The following is a 26,804-nucleotide window of genomic DNA, read 5'->3' as shown; positions in this document are numbered from 1 at the left end:
CCCAGCACGTGCTAGGTGTTAATGAGAATCATAAAGGTATATAAGACCTCCAGCCTTCAAGTGTGTTAAGTCCATTTGGTGGGGAAGGAGTACACCAATATCAATATGTGCCAAGTGCTTTATGTACATTATTAAATAATCACATCTATCCATTTAGGCATAAATTTTCAGAGTCAATGTTCTCTCTGCTATCCTCGCTGTCTCCCTAGGGAAACAAAATTAAAACACATGACAGCTCCTCTTTAACATGGCAGATCAAACATATAAGAAGAAATTATAAAATTGAGAAGAAGGTCCTAAAAGCTTCCAGAGAGGAAAAAAAAAAGATCATATATAAAGATCATGAATCAGAATAGCATTTGGCTTTCTCAGCAAAAGATAAAGGCCTTCAAAAATCACGCAGAAAATTATTTGCGGCCTATAATTCTAAATCCAATGAAACTATCAATAAAATTCAAGTGTAAATAAATATACATATGTGCAAAGACCAAAAATTTTACTCATCATGTATCCTTTCTTAGGAGCTTCTAGAACAGCAGTTCTCAACCTGTGGGTCACAACCCACAGGAACCGTAATAAAGGGCCACAGCATTAGGAAGGTTGAGAACCACTGTTCTAGAATGTATGCTTAAGCAAAACAAGAGACTAAACCAAGAAAGAAGAAGCTATGGAAGCCAAGAAACATGGGGACAGGGATGGAAGCCCTAGGATGAACGCTGAATATGCAGATTAGAGTGGGGCCATAGGGGGCTCTGTAACGGTGTCACCAGAGAGAGGTCTCAGTTCTTTGCTCAGACTCTCACAGGTAGAAAAAGCAGACAGCCAGTGTAAATGTCACAGGCAGAACAGCTGCTGGGAATTCCCACTTCCACTTCAAGCCAAATGAAATGACCATAAATAAGTACAAACATAAATAAATACCTAACATCTCTGACAAAGGTTGAAGAGCCATCAGTAGACATGAGATGTCAATGAATTTTTGAACGGCAGACAAATTATAGAGGAGAATAGTGAAAGCTTTGCTGGAAATGCATTCTTTTTTTTTTTTGGCCGGGGCTGGGTTTGAACCCGCCACCTCTGGCATATGGGGCAGCACCCTACAAGCGCCTCCCTAGAAATGCATTCTTCATGATAGAGCTCAAGAGGGACTCCCAGCTAGAGTCAGCAGGTACAGAGAACAAGCATCAGGTGTGGGCAATCATCAGAATAATGAACTTAAAAACTGTCCATAAAACAACATGGGCAGCAATTGGCCCTCTGTACATTCCTGTGTAGCATACATACAATAAAAACAAGTATATTTGCCTTCCAGTTCCAAAGAGGAGAACTGCTTTCAAGAGAATTTAAGAACCTAACCGCAAAAGGCCAGGACTTTTAATGCAAGTGTCAGCACTTCGGAATAAAGCCCAATTAATTTTAAATTTGAGGGGCTCAAGTTTTCCTGCAAGCTCATTGTGTACCCTGGGGTTAAATCTCTCAAACACATCTTCCTACACAGAACTCATGGGTCTCCATTCAAAAGAATGGTCCTATTGGGCAAACAAAACTAACCAAAGGGAACAAAATCTACTCCAGCAATCTATAATGATCAAGCTATTCTTTTATTCATATTTTTAAAAGTACTAAAGGGAAAACAGTAGCACAAAAAAGAGGATGAGGATGAACAAACAGATTAATGACTCTGGGCCACATGCAGTGGCTCATGCCTGTAGTGCCAGAAATTTGGGAAACTGAGGCAGAAAGATTGCTTGAGGCCAGGAGTTTGAGACCAGCCTGGGCAATATAGTAAGATCCTCATCTCTACAAAAAAAAATTTTTTTTTTTTTTGAGAAGAGCCTCAAGCTGTCACCCTGGGTAGAGTGCCGTGGCATCACAGCTCACAGCAACCTCCAACTCCTGAGCTCAAGCGAGTCTGCTCTTCCACCTCCCAAGTATCTGGGACTACAGGCACCTGCCACAACACCCAGCTATTTTTTGGGTTGCAGCCATCATTGTTGTTTGGCGGGGCAGGGCTGGATTCGAACCTGCCAGCTCAGGTGTACGTGGCTGGCACCTTAGCCACTTGAGCCACAGGCACTGAGCCTCTACAAAAATTTTTTAAAACTAAACGGGTGTGGCAATGTGTGCCTGTAGTCTCAGCTACTTGGGAGGCTGAAGCAGGAAGATCATTTGAGCCCAGGAATTGTGGGGTGTAGTGCTCTGCGATTACATCTGTGAGTAGCCACTGCATGCCAGCCTGAGCAACATAGCAAGATCCCCATTTCTAAAAAAAAAAATAAAATAAAATGATGGACCCTGTAGTAAACTAATTATAATTATAGGAAAAAGAAAAGAATTTTGCAAAAAAATTCTTATGACTATTTTCAGAGAGAAGAAGCAGTTGCATATATAAGATGAGAATAGAATGCTTTTTTTAAAAAAAAAAAGGAAAAGTAGAAAAAACAATCTAAAACAACAACAAAACAGAATTTGGAAAAATAAAAACAGGATTGTTAATATTAAAAAGCCAATTAAAAGGCTGAAATAGAATTAAAAAAAAAACTCTCCTGGATCATAAAACGAAAAGACAGAGTTAGAAAATATGAGAAAAATAGTTTTGTTAACTGAGGAACACACCAGGAGGGTTTAGGCATACAGAAGTCCCTCAAAAAAATTTATAGGGATAATATATTGACAAAAATTGAGAATTAGACTCACAGCAAACTTCTCATTCACACCACTGGATCCTAGAAATCACTAGGGTCAAACCTTCAAAGTTCTTAGTGAAAATTAAATTGACCTAGAAATCTATACCCAGGTGGACTACAAATTAAATGAGAGAACTTTTCCCTGTCTTTACCCTTGCTGGAAATGCCTGCTTCTTTTTCATTATTCAATGCCACCGTATCATAAAACGGCAAGTCAAAGTTAAAAAAAGAAAGAAAAGAAATAAATGCCACCTTTTCTTTTTTTTTTATTAAGTCATTTGTACATCTATCATGAATACATTTGTACCATTGTGGGATTCAATGTGTTGGTTATTTGTACAAATTGGAGTGTTTACATCCTACTAATTAACATAGTCTTCACCTCATTTACCCAATTACAGTGTTAAGACATTTGTGTTCTACACCTGATAGACCCAACTTGTACTTGCAATATGCTCCATAGGTGTGGTCCCTCCATTAACCCTCCATCAACCCACTCTCCCCCCCTTCCCATTCCCCTCCCCTTCCCTCCTTCATCCTGGGCTATGGTTGTGATTCATCTTTCATATGAAAGTGTCAGTGATTATAAATTGGTTTCATAGTAGTACTGAGTACATTGGATATATTTTTTTCCATTCCTGAGATACTTTACTAAGAAGAATATTTTCCAGCTCCATCCATGTAAACATTAAAGAGGTAAAGTCTCTATCTTTTTTGATGCTGCATAGTATTCCATGGCATACATATACCATAATTTATTAATCCATTCATGGGTCGATGGGCACTTGGGCTTCTTCCATGACTTGGCAATTATGAATTGAGCTGTAATGAACAATCTAATACAGATACCTTTGTTGCCAAATGATTTTTGGTCTTTTGGATATACACCTAGAAAAGGAATTGCAGGATCAAACAGCAGGTCTACATTTAGATCCCTGAGTGTTCTCCAAACTTGCTTCCAAAAGGAATATACTAGCTTGCATTCCACCAGCAATGCAGAAGTGTTCCCTTTTCTCCACATCCACGCCAACATCTGTAGTTTTGGGATTTTGTGATGTGGGCTACTCTTACTGAAGTTAGATGGTATCTCAGAGTAGTTTTGGTTTGCATTTCTCTGATGATTAAAGATGATGAGCATTTTTTCATGTGTCTGTAGACCATGCATCTGTCTTTTTCAGAGAAGCTTCTGTTTATGTCTCTTGCCCACAATGAAATGGGATCACTTGTTCTTTTCTTACTAATAAGTTTGAGAAGTATGAAAATCTGAAGGAAATAGATTAATACTTGGAAACATGCCACCGTTCTAGACTTAGCCAGAAGGAAGTAGAAATGTTGAAGAAACCTATAACAAGTTCTGGAATAGCATCAACTATAAGAAATCTCCCCAAAAAGAAAAGCTGGGGACCAGAAGGCTTCACGTCAGAATTCTACCAAATCCTTAAAGAGGAACTAGTACCTTTATTACTTATCCTTTTCCAAAACATAGAAAAATAAGTAATACTTCCCAACACATTCTATGAAGCAAATATCACCCTGATTCCCAAACTAGGAAAAGACCCAACAAGAAAAGAAAATTATAGACCAATATCTCTAATGAATATTGATAAAAAATATTCAATAAGATCCTAGCAAGCAGAATCCAACAACACGTCAAACAAATTATACATCAATGCCACCTTTTCTGAGCAGTCTTCCCTGCTACCACCATAGCCACCCTTTCCAAGACCCTCTTTATTCTATTTACCTGTCTTATTTTCCTTGCAGCACTTGTCACTAGTCAAGTGGGTTTTTTTTTCATTTCTTATTTGTTGTCCACTTCTATACATAAGGACACTTTTTTCACTACTGTGTCCCTAGTCCCTAAGCCTCCTTCACAATGGGAGTTTCATTATTATTTGTTGAGGGAGTGAAAAATATGAATGAATGTCTTAGCTGCCAAATTATGAGCCTCTATACTAAAAAATTATGTCATATTTGTCTTTAAATTTTGGGGAGTGCTTTGCACAGTATTCAGGAAATGAAAATATTTATTTAATGATTATTAAATGAAGAAGTGTTCTGGAATTAGCAAGATTCTTACAGCTTAGCAGTTTGGTATAGTATACATGCCAGGACATTGTTGATGTAGTCAGATATAATACCCTCTCATTTCTTGAAGTAAGCTGAAGCAGAAATCTTTCCTGATTTAAAAACTTCATTTTTTTCCCCATTTTGGAAAAAATGTTTCATAGGGGAAAAATCTAGCAGACACAGGATGCATGTTTAGCAAGGCTGCTTCCTGTTGAGCCCACAGCTGAGCTGGGAGTTCACCCTCTCCCCAGTTACCAAACCTCCCAGGGACAATGCCTTCTGAACCCCAATCTGTTAACTATGAGTGTATTTGTGGAGCAAAGGATCAGAGTGCTTGAAATTGGAATGGTGCCGGAAATCCAGGACATATCTCTGGGATAAGGCATGTTGTAGAGAGAGCACAGTTGTGATGGGCCAAAGGACCAGGAGTACTTTCTCTTGATGGGCTGCCTTTGAGATCCAAGAGCTCCACTGTGAGAGAAGTGGCCTTAGTTCTATGTCAGTTTTGAGTGACAAAATTTAGCATTTATTTCAGCCTTAACAAGAAACAATTTTTGCTAAATGGGGGGCTATCTGCTCTTCTTAGATCTGTCTGGCTCTGGTCCTAAGTAATCTCTGGGTTTTGTAGCAACAACCAAACTAATGCTTTCTTATTTCTTTCTTCCTATAGAAAGGAAGCAAAGTGAAGCTTTAAAAACTAGGTACTAGTAAACTCCATCACAATATTAAGAAACATAGAGCAAGAGCTTAAGGAGGCTTCCTGGTGGCAGGAAAAATTCTAGGTATGAGGAAAGAAAAGATGGTGCCCTGCCCATGCAGGGTTCAAGCTATAGAAAAGCCCTGTGCTCTGGGGCTTGGTCTGATTAGAGATAGTCTCCCTTTCTGGTGGGTCTGCCTGAGCAGAAAGATCCAGTTCTGGTGGTACGTGGTCTGACAGAGGAGGCAGAGCACATCACTGGGAACCATGGGCAATTCATAGTTATCCTGGCAACAGGAATGAAGCAGGGGGTCTTGAAAGTTACCCTGTAATTAATTTCTCCAACAGCTTTGGAAAGTTCCACATTATTTATTCTAATCATTTTACCTTCCCCCTTTTCTCCCATGGAAGCTGATGAAGTAGGGCCTGGAGAATTGGGAGGTAGTCTCAGGTTTAATATTGGCCGCATAGGCTATCCAAAAAGGAAGGCAAGATGAGTAGATCTCAGTGGAGGCTTAATCTGAACCATGAAGATAGCTTTGCTTTCACTTGGCTCATTGAAGAGAAGGATGAGGAAGTGGGAGTAAGATCAGAAAGGAAGGGTTCTATAGCTCCAGCCAGACCCTCATCGTGAAGAGCTGAGCTACTCACTGTGCATCTGGGTTGGCTAGGAATAAAAAGAGATTTTATTCTGTTTTACCCTAATCCTTCCCTGTGTTTTTTCCTCTTACCCCTTATTTAACTCTCAAATGTCAGTTTTTGGTATTGAATATTAATTTTCTTAATTTTTAAGTGATTGTTATTATGTTTTTAAATAAGATCTTTATCTTTTAGAGCTATATATTAAACTATTTACAGATGAAGTTATATAATGTGAGAGGTTTGCTCTGAGAAGGCATGGATGAGGAGGTTTGGATGAAATAAGACTGGCCTTGAGTTGATAATTGTTGAAGCTGGGTGATAGGTACATGAGTACATGAGGGTTCTTTGTACTATTTATATATTTTAATAGGTGTTTAAATTTTTTCATAATAAAAAGCTTTTTTAAAATCTCAGTTTCTGAGAGTGGTCCCAGTTGAACCTGTTCCTCCTGCCTTTCTACTCTTGTCTTCAAAGACTTTCTCATCAGTGGCACAAAGGTGAGACCTCCAATCATCTAGCAGTGAGGATGGCTTGGTTTGAGCTAGCCACATTTTGTGAGCAAGGTCACAGAGCTAAAGACCATTCAGTAAACTTAGAGGTGGTTCACAACAACATCATACATGTCTTCTCTAAAGGCACGTGGACATGTAATCAGGTGGGAATGTTAAATGGTTTAACAACTTTGGAAAACATTTGACGATTTCTTAAAAAGTTAAACATAAATTTACTGTAGGATCCAGTGATTCCACTCCTTATTTATAAAGGAAATGAAAGCTTACATCCAGGAAAAGACTTGTATACAAACATTCAGTATAGCTTTGGAAGGGTCAAAAACTGGAAACAACCCAAATATCCAATAAATGGTAAGTTAGTACACCTATTGTGTAGTATCTATACAGTAGAATACTATTCAGCAATAAAAAGAAATGAATGATTGATAGATGCAAAAAACGTGGATGAACCCCAAAGTCATTTTTTTGAACAGGATAAAAGGCATACAAATTTATTATGTGCAAGTGCTCAGGAGTCCCACAAAATAAGAAACTCAAAGAAGGGCCAGATGGTTGAAGCTTAAAAGTCATTTTCATAGAGGAGAAGGAGGTAGAGGGTTTAGGCAATTTTAGTGAGAAAGTAAATAGTTTTTAGGGGAGACGAATGGGTCTAAAGAACAGACAGTAACCTGGGACAAAGTTAATCTGGGCTCTAGATACAGTGTCATCTAGTCTGCCTTCTTGTGGTATACAGCAGTTTCCTCTATTGATTTGGTATTTAGAGAAGGGATTAACAACAACTGGATATCTTCTAGAGGATTCAGCTTTTAGGTAGATAAACTTCAGAGAAAGCCCTTCCTTTTATTTGCTTTTTCCCCCACCAAAATTAAAGCAAAAGAAGCCAGACAAAAATAGACAATATACTATATGATTCCATCTATATAAAATTCTAAAAAATGTAAACTAAAGTGACAGAAAGCAAATTAGTGGTTACCTGGGGACCAGGAGAAGGGAAAGTAGGAAGGAGGAATTACAAAGGGACACAAGAAAACTGGGGGATAATGGATACTTCATTATATTGAATACAATGATGGATTCATAAATATATGTGTCTATGTATAATTATATACTTTAAATACGTGTAATTTGGAGGTGGTGGTAACTGGAGGGGGACATAAGGTTGGTTATGTGTGCTGAAAATGTTCTTCATCTGGGTATTAGTTCCAATTTATGTGATTACTTTGGGAAAACTCATCAACTTATATATCTGATTTTTTTTTTTTTTTTGAGTCAGAGTCTCACTATGTCACCCTTTGTAGAGTGCCACGGCGTCACAGCTCAGAATAGCCTCAAACTCTTGGGTATATGTCTTTATGTGTATTATCAATTAAATGTCAAATAATTAAGTCTGGAGTCCCAGCTACTTGGGAGGTTGAAGTGGAAGGACTGTTTGAGCCTAGTAGTTCACAGCTAGACTGGGCAACATATTGAGGCCCCATCTCTAAAAAAATTAAAAAATAAAAGTAAAACATTTTTTAATGTTAAATAATTAAAAGTAGGGAGCATCACAGTAATCTAGAACTATGGGTAGTACAATCGTATTAGTCAAGGTAAGATAACAGATACAATAAATAGCCTCAAAAATCTCAGTAACCGCATAATAAAAATTTATTTCTTGCTCATGTGACAATACAATGAAGATTATTATGGGGAAAGGTGGCTTGCTCCACCAGTCACTCAGTAAACCAGCTAAGTAAACCAGCTAATGTCTTCATCACCCTCTTGAGTTTCAGGACCCTGTTCTTGACTCTGCATCCAGCCAGCAAATGAGGGAGGAGAGAGAATAGAAAGACATATGTTTTTTTTTTAGGACCAAGCCTGTAAGTGGCATTATTATTTCCATCAACACTGCATTGGCCAAGACACAGTTACATAACTACAAGGGGGCTTGTGAAATATACTCCACCAAGTGAAGGAAAAGAAAATAATACTCTAGCTCCTTAGAAGGCAAAGAAAATAAAGTTTGATGAGTATACACCATTGTCTCTGCCACAAGCCACCCTTCTGATGATCTGATATCTATTGTTACACTTTTCCTCCCACATATGGAACACCCTCATCATCTCCCCATAATCTTAACCTATTACTAAATCCACTTATGGCCATAGGATCTCTGGCTGCTGCACAGTCTTCTCTTCAGATCTAAATGTGGTTCCTCTTGCAGGGGTCCTCAAACTTTTTAAACAGGGGGCCAGTTCACTGTACCTCAGACCGTTGGAGGGCCGGACTATAGTTTAAAAAAAAAAACTATGAACAAATTCCTATGCACATTGCACATATCTTATTTTGAAGTGAAAAAACAAAATGGGAACAAATACAAACACACCGCTCCATGTGGCCCATGGGCCGTAGTTTGAGGACCCCTGGACAGGAATGGTGTCCAACCTGCAGGCTGCATGCAGCCCAGGATAACTATGAATGCAGCCCAACACAAAATTGTTTTAAACTTACTTAAAACAGTATGATATTTTTAAAATGATTTTTGAGTGGAACTCAATTGCGCTGTTCTCGAGCGTAAACTTTGTAGACAGCAACATTGTATTGCGATGTCACATACAATACCCATAGGGAAGTCAGACAAGTAAGTTTTCAAACTCATCCTAGAAAAAGTGCTACACACCTCATTGCTGAGTATCACTATGGTCGCCTTCAAAGTACTCTCCTTGAGAAGCTATGTACTGACACCAGTACCCAATCCACCTTTCAAACAGTTTTGGCACTCTTTTTCTGGAATGGCCATCAAAGCTGTTGTCATATGCAGTCTGACAATTAAGTTTGCAAACTCATCCTAGAAAAAGTGGATTTGAATTTTTCATCAATTTTTATAATAAAACCCTTATCTATTATTATTTTTTAATCCCATCGTGGCTTCTACAATATCTCAAACTAAAATAGAGCCCCCCAAAAAGAATTAAGAATGAAGGAAAATTGTTCAACAAAAAGTGGACAGATGAAAGGGTCTCCTTTTGGGGGGCAGTGCCTGTGGCTCAAAGAAAGTGGACAGATGAGTACTTTTTTGCCAAGGCAAACAGTAAGGTACTCTGCTTAATTTATAGGGAATTTGTGCAAGTTTTCAAAGACATTATATGCAAAAACATACTGCCAAATTCCATGCATATAAAGGATTGTGTCATAAGGACAAAACAGCAGAAATGAAAAAAGTCTGTCTTCCCAACAGATAATTTTTTTTTAAAGTACAGCTTGGATGCCATTATAAAATCTAGTTATGTGGTAGCATATTTAATAGCAAGATAAGTGAAAATCATTTACTGATGGTGAGTTTATTAAGCAATGTATAGGAAGCATGGCAGATGTAATTTGCCCTAAAGAAAAGGGGGTATTTCTAAAGTCAGTTTGTTTGACTATAGCCAGGTGAAGTCAAGACATTGGAAAATATATTGAAAGAAGTTTGGAGGGTAAAGCTGCTAATTATTAATTTTATGCTTTGGTGATGGATGATAACACTGATTCTATACATACAGCTCAATTTGTTGTAGCAGACCACATAGCTTCATGGGAAGAAGTGTGAGTTAAGCTTGGAACACTCTATAAATATAAGAAACACCTGTGATACAACATCTCAGTAATATAATACATTGGTAATAACCCCCCTTGGCATGGGGAAGGGATGCAGCTCTCCTTAACATAAGAGTGTTCCAGACAAGAACATCAGTGATTGGCAGTCTCTACACCTGTGGTGCAAGTAGTCACTGGATCACGTCTATAAGAAGCTGCAGGAGAAATCAGTCAAGGAGCGCTTATTCTTTCATAGACCCACTCACTCTGACTCATTTGCTTCTCTTGCTCACAGGGCCTCTCCCCGAGGCTCTTCTGAGAAGACTGTTAAGATTCACTCTTACTAAGACCATTTCTCTCCCTTGAAGACTATCTTTCTCCCTCCCTTCTGCTAGGCAAATAGTCATCAGGCACCTAAGGGTAATTGTTCCCAAGCAAGGTAGTTCAGAGGTCCTAGTCCAGACAATAGATAAGCCGGGGCCGGAGACCTGGCCAGTCCCAGGCCCTGACAAGTGGCAACAAGGATGGTATAGTGAACCAGCCACTGGCAAATGGTGTAGTCAGCACGATAGTAGATGTGGACTGAAGGGGAAATAAGCTTTTAGCAAACAAAAGAAAAAGAGAGAGGAGAAATATATAGGTAAAGAGGGAAAGAAATATATATAAAAGACAGCCAACAACAGGCTTTCCTCATTTAGTTTCTTCCCTTCTGTGCTGCACTTTCTCTTTCCAAATTCTAATCATCTCTTCTGTGGAGTGGCTTGGAACAATGTCTTAGCCCTCCAGGAAAAAGCAAATAAAAGCTATTAGACTTGGGGGTGAGAAAAGCCTTTGGCAGATAAAAATAGCAAGGGGAGGAAGAAATATACAAAAAGTAAAAGAGAAAAAAGTTTGAGAACAGGTTGTAAGAAATCGGTTAGGAAAAAGAACCTTTAAACTACCTTCTGCTGTATCAACTCTCAGCAGGAAGTAGCTTTGGAACGATTGATGCCTCCTGTCCCTTTAAGGCAGTAAAAAGTTCTATTTGGAAGGGAAGGATAGTAAAAGGTAAAAGAAAGGCCAATAGGAAAAGGTGCAAGAAAAAATCATGGCAACTGAGATAAAGCAGTTTAAAGATCAGTATGAACAGAGATCAGATGGAACAGAAGACCAGATGAATAATCTTACAGTTGAAGCCAATACATGCTATGTTGCCATGGCAACTCAGATTAAGCAGTGAGAAGATCAATTAAGAAATCCCCCAAATGCCCTAAGTATGGGAAGCTAGGCTATATTAGACAAGAGTGTTGTAAAGGCAAAAACACAAAGGCTTGCCACTCTCAATATGATAAGAATGGAACACCTTTATCATAGGGAAACTATCACTGGGGCCCAAATCAGGACCCACTCGTAAATAAAGAAATTAAAACAATGCAAGTTCTTGAACACCTTCGTTTCAAACTATTCTTTGGTAAAATCATCATTTCAAACTATTCTTAGCTAAAATAGAATAATTCATTCACCTTTACGCAAAGGGAGGATCCTGCCCACAGTGTGCCAGACCTTTGGTGCCCCAGAGACAAATATGGGGAAATTAAACCAGACCAATAAATGACAATGGAGGAAAAATAGATCAATTGGATCCTTATTCTTTCTTTAGTTAAAATTCTTTCTTTACCTTTACAGCTCAGGGAGCCCTCCTAAATTGAAACCAAATTCTTTTTTGTGTATTTGGCTATCCTGCACCTATGGTTAGCCCACCTCTTGGCAGCTGGTACCAGAAGGCGTGTCCTGCTGGAGAGCTGGGATGTGGACTGAAGGAGGGGAAAAGACACTCAGGAGTTAGTGAACCCTTCGGAAGATGACAAGAGGGAGTAACAAGGGTGATGCAAAATTGGAGGAGTCAACCTTTGCACCATGTAGGGATTTCCATTTGAAAATAGGCCTGGATTCAACTAGCAAGGGAAAAACTCCACAAGAAAAACAGTGTCTGTGTTCGCCAGCTGCTAAAGGCAGAAGTAGCAAAAGATGGTATCTTGCTTGTCAGCTACTAAATGAAGCAGCAGCAAGGGGCAGTGAAAGCAATGGGATCTTTGCTACCAAGGACCACAAAAAGCAGGGCCTCTGGAAAAGTGGGACCTATGTTCAAAGCAGTAGGATCTTCACTACCAAGGACCATGAAAATCAGGGATTCTGGAAAAGCAGGAGTAAGATCCTTGCTTACAAAGACCACAAGAAAAAGCAGGACCTTTGTTCATCCATTAATTATAATTTAAATAGCAAAGGAAAAGCTTCATGTGGGAAGCCGGTCCTTTGTACTGTACATTTTCTCAGCCAAAGATTTTCTCAATTTGAAACATCTTTAAAGGATTAACATAATAAAAAAATAAAATAAAGGAATTAACATTAGAAACACTATCTTTTCCCTAGCAGCAGCTGAAGCTTGAGTTAGAGATGGGGCTGCACCTGGAATTCTGAATTTTGCTTATGTACTTTGTCCTTTTGCCTAGCAAGAGAAAGGGCTATACAACAAAACCAACTGCCCTTGCCATACCAGAAACTATTTTAAGGTACACAAAAAAGGGGACATATGTAGCAGACCATATAGCTTCATGGGAAGGAGAAGCAAGAGTTAAGCTCGAAACACTCTGTAAATATAAGAAACACCTGTGATACAACATCTCTGTAATGTAACACCTTGGTGATAAGGGCATGGGGAAGGAATTCGGCTCTCCTTAGCAGGACAGTGTGAGAGATGAAAACATCAGTGATTGCAGTCTCTACACCTGTGGTGCAAGTAGCCATGGGATCATGTTTATAAGAAGCTGCAGGAGAAGTCAGTCGAGGAATGCTCATTCTTTCATGGACCCACTCACTCTGACTCTTTTGCTTCTCCTGCTCACAGGGCCTCTCCCCGAGGCCCTTCTGAGAAGACTGTTAAGATTCACTCTCTTACTAAGACCGTTTCTCTCCTTTGGAAACTGTCTTTCTCTCTCTCTCCCTTCTGCTAAGGCAAATAGTCCTCAGGCACCTAAGGGTAATTGTTCCAGAGCAAAGTAGTTCAGTGGTCCATGTACAGACAATAAATAAGCCAGGGCCAGAGACCTGGCTGGTCCCAGGCTCCAACAAGTGGCAACAAGGATGGGATAGTGCATAGCCACTGGCAATTTGTTGCTTTTATTAGAGCTATTGATGATGAATATAATGTCACTGAAGAAATAGTTTTTTTACTGCCATTAAAAGACATAACTAAATTAAGAGGTTTATAAAAGCAGTAGAAAATATGATGAAGTGATTTTCTTGACCATTGTCAACATAACTGGTATAATTACTGATGGTGCCCCCCCATGGTAGGTAAAAGAGAGGGACTTGTAAAATTAATAGAAGGCAATGCAATTGCCACACAAAATTGAGCTGTATGTTGGATAAACACAGTCACCTGCACAGTGAAAAGTATGCAGCCTTGTTTTTCAATTCCATATAAAAATTTGAAAACAAATTTCAAGATTTCCAGGAAACTTATCAATATTTAGTGCATTTGTTACTCCATTTTCAGTTAACATAAATATGTTACCTGACAATTTTCAAACGAAATGCATAGAGCTGGAATCTGACACTCAACTTAAAGAAAAATTTCATCATGTCTCTTTACTGGACTTGTATAGGTCCTGTCTTCCCAGAGACAAATGTCCCTTGCTTTACAATTATGCCTTTTCATGTCATTGCTTTTTGGCAAAATCTACATTTGTGAGCAACTTTTTTTTTTTTTTTTTTTTGTAGAGACAGGGTTTCACTTTATGGCCCTGGGTAGAGTGCCGTGGCATCACACAGCTCACAGCAACCTCCAACTCCTGGGCTTAAGCAATTCTGTTGCCTCAGCCTCCTGAGCAGCTGGGACTATAGGCGCCCGCCACAACACCCGGCTGTTTTTTTGTTGCAGTTCAGCCGGGGCCGGGTTTGAACCCGCCACCCTCGGTATATGGGGCCGGCGCCTTATCGACTGAGCCACAGGTGCCGCCTGTGAGCAACTATTTTTAAAAATGAAGCATGTTAAGGGTAAAATTAGAACCAAAACATCTGATGAACACATTGAAAACCCACTGAGAATCACAACTACTTCAATTGAACCAGGTACTAATGCATTCATTTCTCAAATATGTCAAATATCCCACTAGTTTTATCTTGCCCACTTTTCTTTTACTTTCAGAATAAATATATTTTTTTTAAACCCAGAGACTTTTTTTTTTTTTTTTTTTTTGTAGAGACAGAGTCTCACTTTATAGCCCTCGGTAGAGTGCCATGGCATCACACAGCTCACAGCAACCTCCAACTCCTCGGCTTCAGCGATTCTCTTGCCTCAGCCTCCCGAGTAGCTGGGACTACAGGCGCCCGCCACAACGCCCAGCTATATTTTGGTTGCAGTTCAGCTGGGGCCGGGTTTGAACCCACCACCCTTGGTATATGGGGCCGGCGCCTTACCGACTGAGCCACAGGTGCCGCCCAAACCCAGAGACGTTTTATTACTTAGATATGTACATTTCCTATATTAGTGATCATAAACTTGGGACCTGTGCAATGATTTTAAAAAACTCTCTGAATAGGTTGCTACATAATTAGGATTATTATGTGAAGTTTTTTGGTTTATCTGTGGTGGCGCATATCATGAAAATTATACACAGACCTTTTTCTGGTGCTCATCAGCTTTGGTTAGTGTTTGTATTTTATGTGTGGCCCAAGACAACCCTTATTCCAGTGTGGTCCAGAGAAGCCAAAAGGTTAGATACCCCTGGTATAGTGAGATGGGAGGAATTCTTTTATTCATTTTTCTTTCCATGACCCCTGGCTCCACTCCTGCGAAGGTTTTCCCCATTCTTTATCTTCCCTGGCCAATTCTGAAATTATCATATGCTGTCCTGGGAGGCTGCAGTTTTCACAACCTGCTTCTGCCCAGGGTTGTGTTAATGCTTCCCAAATAACCAAAGACCAGGCTCATGCTTACTTTAGAAATAACATTCCAACCAAATGCAGTGGCTCGTGTCTGTAATGCTTGTACTCTGGAAGGCTGAGGCAAGTAGATAACTTGAACTCAGAAGTTCGAGACCACCCTGAGACCCCATCTCTACTAAAAATAGAAAAGCTAGCTAGGTATTGTGGCAGGTGACTGTAGTCCCACCTACTTGGAAGGCTGAGGCAAGAGGATCACTTGAACCCAAGAGTTTGAGGTTGCTGTGAGCTGTGATGCTACAGCACTCTACCCAGGGCAACAATGTGAGACTCTGTCCCCCCATCAAAAAATAGAAATACCATTCCTTCAAAACCTATCAGACTTCTTCCCTATTTATACATGGAACCAATAGGTCCAAGCACCAGTGACCCCTCTCCCAATTCTTTCTTTAACATACTTCTCAAATTTGTCTCATTTCTTTGCTTCCTTGCCCTTTCTATGCCCTTCTCTCTCAACATAAAGGCAAGAAAGTGAGTCTTCTGGAATACTAGTAATGGGTATTACCTTTAATCAGAAGTTTGCCTCAAATCTGACTCACTATTCATTTGAAAAGAATTATTGGGGCTGGGCACAGTGGCTCATACCTATAATCCTAGCACCCTGGAAGGCTGAAGTAGGAGGATTGCCTGAGCTCAGGAGTTCAAGACCATCTTGAGCAAGAGAAAGGCCCTGAGACCCTCATCTCTACTAAAAATAGAAAAATCAGCCATGGCTCAGTGCCCATAGCACAGTGGTTACGGTGCCAGCCACATACACCAAGGCTGACGGGTTCAAAACTGGCCTGGGCCAGCTAAACCACAATGACAACTGCAACAAAAAATAGCGAGGCATTGTGGTGGGCACCTATAGTCCCAGCTACTTGGGAGGCTGAGACAAGAGAATCTCTTAAGCCCAAGAGTTTTTGAGGTTGCTTTGAGCTGTGATGCCACAGTACTCTACTGAGGGTGACATAATGAGATGCCGTCAAAAGATAAAAATAAAAATAAAAAATAAAGCCAGAATAAAAAAGAAAAAGAAAAATGAGCCAGTGTTGTTGAGGGTGCCTATAGTCCCAGCTAGTTGGGAGGCTAAAACAGGAGGATTGCTTGAATCCAGGAGTTTGCATTTGCTTGAACTATGCTGACACCATGTGCTCTAGTCTGGACAACAGAGTGAAACTGTCTTTGCAAGAAAAGAATTATTGGACCTTCTTTGCTTAAAGTCTCCATCTTATCTCTTCCTTTTTGGTATTTAGAGGTCTTAGTTTGCCCCAAATTTCTTTTTTTTTTTTTTAAGAGATGGAGTCTTGCAGTATTTCCCATGCTAGAATGCAGTAACTTGATTGTGGCTTAAAGCACCTCAAACTCTTAAGCTCGAGTGATCCTCCCACCTCAACTTCCCAAGTAGCTGGGGGCACAGGTGTGTGCCACTATGCCCAGCTAATTTTTTTAATTTCTTTTTTAGAAATGGGTTCATTATGTTGCCCAAGCTGGTCTCAAACTCTTACAGTGCTCCAGGTTTCTATACTTTCATTCTTTTTCATTTATGCTTACAAATTGGCAAATTATTTCCCAAGTTTAACTCTTTCTTTCAATATCTCATCAAAGGCTGCCAACAGAAGCCAACACACAATATTCTGATTCTAACCACTTACCTTAAAGCTGCAGGTTCAGTAGGCACATGCCCTACCTCTCAGTTTTATCAAATCCTTTCCTATTAACAAGATTGTAGGCCTTCCAGGCTTTTATATCAGTTTTCTTACCATCCTCTCCCAACTCCTAAGCTAATGGCACACATTTTAGACTTTTGTTAAAGCTTCACCTCACTTCAACAATGGAGTAAGATTAAGAGCTTGAGTCCTAGAATTGGTTCCAAATGTGTTCTTTCTGCTCAGTATCTAAGTGACTTAAAGCAAAATGCTTTTTCATTCTCAAAATCAAGTTCTTCATCTATTATTGAAAGGGGATTATTATAAATATTAAATAATATATATAAAGTACTTAGCACAGTTCCAGTACTTAATCAGTACTTAATATGCTTTAGTTACCATTATCCCCTTCACCATCCGAAGGATGGCTCCTGCATGGCCATCTTTCTGTCCTATGTACTGCGGCCTAGAGCCTATGGACTGCAGGGCCTCCATGACCTCTTAGGAGACAGACACTTTATCTAGAGATAAGGCTCCAGAAGGTAGAACTGAAGCAAAACAGACATCAAATGAAATGTTAATTTAATTTTTTTTTTTTAGATTTTCCTTTTTTTAGGCATCATGTGTTTTATCCTAGCAGTTGGACATTGGATTTGGCAAAGCCAGAAAGGCTACTACTTCCAGATTTTTCTGCCATGGGAAAAATATGTCTCTTCATCACTTATCTCTGGCACCCTCATCTTCTGGTCGTACTTCATTATTCTCAACACTATGGTGCCCATTTCCCTCTATGTCAGGTAGGCTTCTTTGATCACTTTGGGTTTTGAGGGGAGAAGCTGACTTAATACTTACTGTTTAATTATCCTATTAGCGTGAACTTTTAGAAAGCATCTACTGTGTGCCCTTTGACCCTTCACTTTTTACGGTGCCTGGTGTGCAAAACACTCTGAGAAACATCTAGAAATTGCATAAATTCCTTCCCTATATAGAACACTGTGTTATATACTGTGTGGTTTATATAAAAGGAAAAGAATTTCTGCCCTCAATTTATAATGTAAGTGACTGAATAAGACAAATACACAAAACCACTAGAAAAAATGCACACAAATGTAGTGATGCCAAGTATGGCCGGGTTGCCTGTAGTTTACTAAAGAAATAAGTTCCAGACACTCACTCTTAAGTCAGTAGTCAAAACTCAGACTGCATTTTAATGCAGAAACAGTGTGGCAAATGGCAATAGGTGTGATTGTGACCCAAGTTCAATTCCTAAGAGTTGGAGAAGAGAGGTGGCACCCCTAGCTCAGTGCGTAGGGCACTGGCCACAAGGCTGATGGGTTCAAACCTGGCCTGGGCCAGTTAAACAACAATGACAACTGCAACCAAAAAAAAAAAAAGAAAAGAAAAGAAATAGCCAGGCATTGTGGCGGTGCCTATAGTCCCAGCTACTTGGGAGGCTGAGACAAGAGAATTACTTAAGCCCAAGTGTTTGAGGTTGCTGTGAGCTGTGTACTCTACTGAGGGTGACATAGTGAAACTCTGTCTAAAAAAAAAAGAGAAGAGAAAGAGCATTTCTTACCCCCTTTTCCTAGACACCTCGGCCAAAAGTTTGAAATAGATGAAATGAGTGTTTACCATATTCTGATCTTTCTTTTCTGGGTTCCGCATTTCCTTAAACATATATAAACCTAAATACATTATAATTTCCTCCTTTCCAGATTTTCCAAACCCCATACTTTTGGTGGCTTTTTGGTAACCCCCAAAACATCTAACTAGATTACCTTATTTGATCAATATTTATTAAGTACCTACTATGTGCCAAGCACCATACCAGGTGCTATACATAGAAACTTGAACAATAAGACAGCCCTTTCTCTACAGAAGCTTACAGTGTAGCTATATAAACAGATACACAAATAAATAATTATGGTACAATATGAAAATGATACAATAGAAGTATGTATCAGTGTTACAGAAGCCTTGAGAAGGAATGGTTTTGTCCTGCCTCAAGGTTTACAGAAAAGGAAATATTTGAAAAAGGGTAGAATTCACCAAATAGGACATGGGGAAAGAATATTGCAAGCAGAAAGTTCAGCATGTACAAAAGTATGGCGGGGGGGGCAGTTATTACTATTGTTGGAGATTCATTGAACAAAGAACCTGGTTACGATGATTGCATTTGTTAGGTAAAGTCCCTCTTATAATTGTGTCCCACTCTCAAAAGGTGTGTCACACACTGTGACCCCTCACCACCCCCCTTCCCTCTCTTTGCTCTCCCCTTCCTCTACTCCCCACCCTGTACTAGGTCATCAATTGTCCTCATATCAGAATTGAGTACACTGGATTCTTGCATCTCCATTCTTGTGATGCTTTACTAAGAATAATGTGTTCCACTTCCATCCAGGTTAATACAAAAGATGTAAAGTCTCCATCATTTTAATGGCTGAATAGTATTCCAGGGTATACATATATTCCACAGCTTGTTAATACATACCTGGGTTAGTGGGCATTTATGGTGTTTCCACATTTTGGCGATTGTAAATTCAGCTGTAATAAATAGTGCAAGTGTCCTTATGGTAAAAGGTTTTTTTTCTTCTGGGTAGAAGAAGTAATAGGATTGCGGGATCAAATGGGAGGTCTAGTTTGAGTTCTTTGAGGATTCTCCATACTTCCTTCCAAAAAGGTTATATTAGTTTGCAGTTCCACTAGCAGTGTAAAAGTGTTCCCTTTCTCCACATCCACACCAGCATCTGCAGTTTTGAGATTTTGTGATGTGGGCCATTCTCACTGGGGTTACAAGATAACTCAGGGTGGTTGTGATTTGCATTTATCTGGTAATTAGGGACGATGAGCATTTTTTCATATTTTTGTTAGCCATGTGTCTGTCTTCTTTAGAGAAGATTCTATTTATCTCTCTAGCCCATTTCATGTGGATTAATTTGATTTCTCTGTAGATCCTACTTATCAAGCTTTTGTCTGATTCAGAATATGCAAATATCTTTTCCCATTGTGTAGGTTGTCTGTATGCTTTGGTTGTTGTCTCCTTAGCTGTACAGAAATTTTCCAGTTTAATTAAGTCGCATTTGTTTATTTTTGTTGTTGCAGTTGCCACAGTAGTCTTCTTTATAAAGTCTTTCTCCAGGCTGATATCTTCAAGTGTTTTTCCTATACCTCCTTTGAAGATTTTTATCATTTCATGCCTTAAATTTAGGTATTTTATTGATCTTGAATCTATTTTTGTGATCAATCCCCTTCACAGTAGCTTCAAAGAAAATGAAATGATGGGCGGAGGGAGGGTGATTGGTGGGATTACACTTGTGGTGCATCTTACAAGGGTACATGTGAAACTTAGTAAATGTAGAATATAAATGTCTTAACACAATAACTAAGAAAATGCCAGGAAGGCTATATTAACCAGTGTGATGAAAATGTGTCAAACGGTCTATAAAACCAGTGTATGGTGCCCCATGATCGCATTAATGTACACAGCTATGATTTAATAATAAAAAAATAAAATAAAAATAAAGATAAATAAACAAAAAAAGAAAATGAAATGCTGGCTCAGCCGTAACACAGTGGTTATGGCACCAGCCACATACACCAAGGGAGCTGGGTTTGAACCCAGCCCAGGCCAGCTAAACAACAATGACAACTGCAACAAAAAATAGCTGGGCATTGTGGTGGGTGCCTGTAGTCCCAGCTACCTGGGAGGCTGAGGCAGGAGAATCACTTAAAGCCCAAGACGTTGAGGTTGCTGTGAGCTGTGACACCACGGCACTCTACCGAGGGTGACATAGTGAGACTCTATCTAAGAAAAAAAAAAGAAAAATAAAGAAAAGAAAATGGCTCTCCCCTCCTCCTCCTCTCTCTTCCTGTCTCTCTTGGTCTCTCCTCTCTACCCCTCTCCCTTTCCTCTCTCTCTGTTTTCTCCCCTCTCTCTCTCCCCTTTTCTCTCCTCCTTAGTGCTGCTCTGCAGCATCCCTCCCTCCCAATAAAAACCTTTCATACAAGCCTTGGTGGTCTGTGAGATCTTTGCCGGTGGAGTGCCCCCCCTTTCATCTGGTGTCAGGAGCGGGATGTAATTAGGGAACACTCCCAAGGGTAGCTTCCATCTCTTCCAGGGGATTTTAGCTCCTGGGAGTTCCCTAGCCTCTTTCTCACACTCCCAGCGGCTCACCACCACATGGGCTTGTGTCCATCCGCCAAAACGCTCTAACCAGCACTCAACACCGGCCTCATCCAGACTTGGTACTCAGTTGGTACTCCAAATCTACAACAAGAGAAATAGTTCTTTATGAATGGACTACACTACTCCGAACCACAAGACTTTCCTAAACATCACTTCTAAACAACCACCGCTAAAAGAACAGTCTGAAAGGAAAAACTTACATCCTCCCAACAAAAAAAAATCATAGGGCGGCGCCTGTGGCTCAGTCCGTAGGGCGCGGGCCCCATATACAGAGGGTGGCGGGTTCAAACCCGGCCCCAGCCAAACTGCAACCAAAAAAAAATAGCCCGGCATTGTGGCGGGCGCCTGTAGTCCCAGCTACTCGGGAGGCTGAGGCAAGAGAATCGCTTAAGCCCAGGAGTTGGAGGTTGCTGTGAGCTGTGTGAGGCCACGGCACTCTACCGAGGGCCATAAAGTGAGACTCTGTCTCTACAAAAAAAAAAAAAATCATAATTGTCCTCTAGTTGGCCAATTGAAACTACAATCCCTTCTCAGCAGGAAGAAGCTACAGAAGAGAGAACTCTACGTTCCCTATCCCAAGGCCAACCCCCTAATTTTAATAAATCAAGAAGGGAGGAATGTTAGGTAATTGCCCCAGAGAAAGCCCCTCCCAACTTATGGCCTGCCCCTAACGCCTCTTCCGGCCAGGACAGTAACTCCTTATTGGCTATTCTGCCATCCCATCACCATTCTAAGACTTCTCCTAATCGAACCTATATAGTTCTCTCTCGCTCGCGTGCTCTCTCTCCCCCTCTCTCTTCCTGTCTCTCTCCCCCTCTCCCTTTCCTTTCTCTCTTCTCCCCCCCTCCTTTTCTCTCCTCCTTAGTGCTGCTCTGCAGCATCTCTCCCTCGCCAATAAAAACCTTTCGTACAAGCAAAAAAAAGAAAAGAAAATGAAATACCTAGGAATATACCTAACAAAAGAGGTGAAAGACCTCTATAAATAATATTATGGAACCCTAAGAAAAGAAATAACAGAAGATATTAACAAATGGAAGAACATACCATTCTCATGGCTGGGAAGAATCAACATTCTTAAAATGTCTGTACTTCCCACAGCAATCTACAGATTTGGTGCCATCCCTATTCATACTTTCAAGACTTCAGGAAAAAATAATTCTTCATTTTATATGAAACCAGAAAAAAACCCACATAACTAAGGAAGTTCTTAGTAATAAAAACAAAGCTGGGGCTCAGCGTCTATAGCCCAGTAGTTAGCGTGCCAGCCACATGTACCAGGGCTGGTGGGTTCAAACCTGGTCAGGGCCTACTAAATGACAATGACAACAATAATGAAAAAATAGCTGGGCATTGTGGTGGGCACCTGTAGTTCCAGCTATTTGAGAGACTGAGACAAGAGAATCGCTTAAGCACGAGAGTGTGAGATTGCTGTGAGCTGTGATGCCACAGCACTCTACTGAGGATAACATAATGAGACTCTGTTTCAAAAAAATAAATAAAACAAAGCCAGAGGCATCAGCCTACCAGACTTTAGGCTGTACTACAAGGCCATGGTGGTCAAAACAGCATGGTACTGGCACAAAAATAGAGACATAGACATCTGCAACTGAATAGAAAACCAGGAAATGAAACTAACATCTGACAGCACCTAATATTCAATAAACCAAACAAGAACATACACTGAGGGATAGAATCCTTATTCCATAAATGGTGCTGGGAGAACTGGATATCCACATGTAAAAGACTGAAACTGGACCCGCACCTTTCTCCACTCAACAAAGATTGATTCACAATAGCTAAAAGTATGGCAGTTTTTTAAAGCTTTGTCTGTTCATAGAAAAGACAAAGGTGTTGTATGATAATTTAGGGTCAAATCAAAAGACCCTTAAATTCTAGGCTAGAGAATTTGGACTTTATTCTAAAAGCAGTAAAGACCCAGCAAAGATATTTCTAAGGAAAGAAATAATGTGATTGGATATTTGAGTTTAGAGCAATTGCTATGGTGGCTGGTATGGTCAAAACTCCAGGAATGGGAGCCATCAGTAAAAAGTCAGTGATGACTCCTCCTCACATCAAAAAAAAAAAAAAAAAATTTCATGCCTCTCAATGCAGCTGTCTCCAACAGGGATTACTGATAAAACAATATAACACACATTAAGTGTGAATAATGATAGGAAGAAGGCCCATTAAAAGACTTCACTGTTTTAAAATGAAGATGCTGAGGCTGGGTGAGATGGCTCACACCTGTAATCCTAACATTCTTAGAGGCTGAAGTGGATGGATTTTACTTTTCTGTTTTTAGTTAATCTGGCCAAAGGTTTTATCAATTTTGTTTCTTCAAAAAATCAGCTTTCTGTTTTATTAATTTTCTGAATGACTCTTTTGTTTTCAATTTCATTCATCTCTGATTTAATTTTGAGTATTTCTTTTCTTCTGTTGGATTTGGGATTAGTTTGTTCTTCTTGTTCCAATTCCATAAGATGGTTCATAAGTTTGTTGATGCGCTTCTTTCTGTTTTTCTCTTTCTTTCTTTCTTTCTTTCTTTTCTTTCTTTTCTTTCCTTTCTTCTTCTTTAAGACAGAGTCTCAAGCTGTTGCCCTGGGTAGAGTGCTGTGGCATCACAGCTCAGAGCAACATCAAACTCTTGGGCTTAGGTGATTCTCTTGCCTCAGCCTCCCAAGTAGCTGGGACTACAGGCACCTGCCACAACACCCGGCTATTTTTTGTTTGTAGTTGTCATTGTTGTTTGGCAGGCCAGGGCTGGATTCAAATTCCAGTGTATGTGCCTGGCACCCTAGTCGCTGAGCTACAGGTGCCGAGCCAGTCTTTCTGTTTTCCAAATGTAGGCATCTACTGCGATGAATTTCCCTCTTAAGGCTGCTTTTTCTGTATCCCACAGGTTTTGGTAACTTGTGTTTTCATTATTATTATGTTTGAGGAATTTAATGATTTCCTCTTTTTTGTCTTCTTGAACCCAACTATCATTCAACATAAAGTTGTTTAATTTCTAAGTCTTTATGTGGGGATGAACGTTTTTGTTGCAGTTGAGTTCCTGTTTTATTGCCTTGTGGTCTGAGAAGACAAATTATAATTTCTATTCTTTTAATTTTGCTGATGTTTGATTTGTATCCTAGGATGTGGTCAGTTTTGGAGTACGTACCATGGGCTGACAAGAAAAATATATATTCTTTGGCTTTGAGATGGTGTATTCTGTATATGTCTATTAATCCCATTTGTTCTAGGGTCACATTTAAGTCCTTGGAATCTTTGTTTAGTTTCTGTTTAGAGTATCTGTCCAGTTCTGTCAGAGGGTTGTTAAAGTCTCAGACCGACTATTATGATTTTATGGGATATCACATTACTCAGACCCATCAAGGTCTGTTTCATAAATCAGGGAGCATTTAAGTTTGGTGTATAAATATTTAATATCGAAATGTCTTCTTATTGTATTGTTCCTTTGACTGGTATAAAGCATCCATCTTTGTCTATCTTAACTTTAGTTGCTTTACATCCACTTGTATCTGAACATAAGATTGCAACCCCTCCTTTCTTCTGATTTCCATTTGCTTGAAACACTGTTTTCCATCCCTTAACCCTGAGTCTTAACTGTATTTTAAGGCTATATGTGTCTCCTGAAGCTAGCATATGGATGACTTGTGCTTTTTTATCCAATCAGCCGGCCTATGCCTCTTCAGTGGTGAGTTCAGTCCATTGACATTTATTGAGAGAATTGACATGTGTGATAGAGTTATATTCATTTTATTTTGTGGAAGTCCGTTGTATAGTTTTATCCTTTGGGCCATTGTGGAAGCTACGTTTTGACCTTTAGCTTCTGGGTGTTTTCTTTGCTGGTGGTCCATTGTGATGGTCAGTGTTGAGAATAGGTCTAAGTATTTCCTGTAGAGATGGTCTTGTGGCAAATTTCCTCAGTGCTTGTATATCTACAAAAGATTTGATTTCTTCCATCAATTCTGAGGTTTAGTTTAGCAGGATACAGAATTCTGGGCTGAAAATTGTTTAGTTTAAGAATGTTGAAGGTGGGGTGCCGGCCCCATATGCCAAGGGTAGCAGGTTTGAACCTGGCCCTGGCCAAACTGAAACAAAAAAATAGCCAAGCATTGTTGCAGGTACCTATAGTCCCATCTACTCAGGAAGCTGAGGCAAAAGAATTGCCTAAGCCCAAGATCTGGAGGTTGCTGTGAGCTGTGATGCCATGGCTCTCTACCAAGGGCAACAAAGTGACTCTCTGTCACAAACAAACAAAAAAAGAAAGAAAGAAAAAGATATGTAAGTAGAAACAGAAAAGTAAAACCTCTAATAACCTCAATCTAAAATCTCTAATAACCTCAATCAGAGACAATAAAGGAGAAATAACAGATGCCACAAAGATATAAGAGATTATCTCTGAGTACTACAAGAAACTCTATGCCCAGAAATTTGACAATGTGGAGGAAATAGAACAATACCTGGAATCACATCCTCTTCCTAGACTTAATCAAGAAGAAATAGATCTCTTGAATAGACTGATTTCAAAAACTGATTTAGAAGAAACAGTAAAAAATCTCCCAACAAAAACAAAAATCCCTGGTCCAGATGGCTTCACACCAGAATTCTGTCAAACTTTCAAAAAAGAGCTTATACCCATACTGCAAAAATTATTCCAAAAAATTGAGAAGGAAAGAATCTTCCCCAACATATTCTACAAAGCAAACGTCACCCTGATACCAAAACCAGGAAAAGACCCAACTAAAAAGGAGAATTTCAGACCCATTTCACTCATGAATATAGATGCAAAAATTCTAAATAAATAAAATCCTAGCCAATAGATTACAGCTACACATTAAAAATATCATTCTCTTAACACAATAACTAAGAAAAAGCCAGGAAGGCTATATTAACCAGTGTGATACAAATGTGTTAAACTGTTTATAAAACCAATGTATGGTGCCCCATGATCGCATTAATGTACACAGCTATGATTTAAAATTAATATATATATATATATATATATATATATCATTCATCACGATCAAGTAGGTTATATCCCAGAATGCAAGTCTGGTTTAACATATGCAAGTCCTTAAATGTAATTCACCATAACAACAGAAGCAAAAACAAAGACTATATGATCCTCTCAACAGATGCATAAAAAGCATTCGATAAAATCCAGTATCCTTTTCTAATTAGAACTCTGAAGAAAATAGGCATAGGTGGCACATTTTCTAAACTGATTGAAGCCATCTATGATAAACCCACAGCTAATATTATACTGAATGGAGTGAAACTGAGAGCTTTTCCACTTAGAACTGGAACCAGACCAGGCTGTCCTGTGTCATGGCTACTATTCCACACAGTGCTGGAAGTTCTAGCTAATGCAATCAGATAAGAGAAGGAAATAAAGGGCATCCAAATGGGGGCAGAGGAAGTCAAATTCTCTCTCTTTGCCAATGATATGATCTTATACTTAGAGAACCCCAAAGACTCAACCCCAAGACTCCTGGAAGTAATCAAAAAATACAGTAATGTCTCAGGATATAAAATCAGTGTCCACAAATCAGAAGCCTTTGTTTATGCCAGTAACAACCAAGATGAGAAGCTAATCAAGGACACAACTCCCTTCATCATAGCTTCAAAAAAAATGAAATATCTTTGAATATGCCTAACAAAATAGGTTAAGGATCTCTATAAAGAAAATTATGAAACCATAAGAAAAAAAATAATAGAAAAGGAAGAACATACCATGCTCCTGGCTGGGAAGAATCAACATTGTTAAAATGTCTATACTTCCCAAAGCAATCTACAGATGCAATGCAATCCCCATTAAAATGCCAACATCATACTTTC

At 39.5% G+C, this 26,804-nt stretch overlaps 1 protein-coding gene across 1 annotated transcript in view; it reads left to right on the top strand.

Annotated features, from left to right (window-relative positions):
* LOC128596405 (phospholipid-transporting ATPase FetA-like) overlaps positions 1–26,804 on the top strand; it is a 197,627-nt gene that overhangs the window by 110,602 nt on the left and 60,221 nt on the right. The window contains exon 12 of the mRNA XM_053606048.1: positions 17,375–17,571. Coding sequence (XP_053462023.1) covers positions 17,375–17,571 — 197 coding nt within the window. The remainder of the gene's footprint in view (positions 1–17,374; positions 17,572–26,804) is intronic.

Source organism: Nycticebus coucang, chromosome 2 (assembly GCF_027406575.1).
Source record: "Nycticebus coucang isolate mNycCou1 chromosome 2, mNycCou1.pri, whole genome shotgun sequence".
NCBI lineage: Eukaryota > Metazoa > Chordata > Mammalia > Primates > Lorisidae > Nycticebus > Nycticebus coucang.
This window is presented reverse-complemented; position numbering and strand designations above follow the sequence as displayed.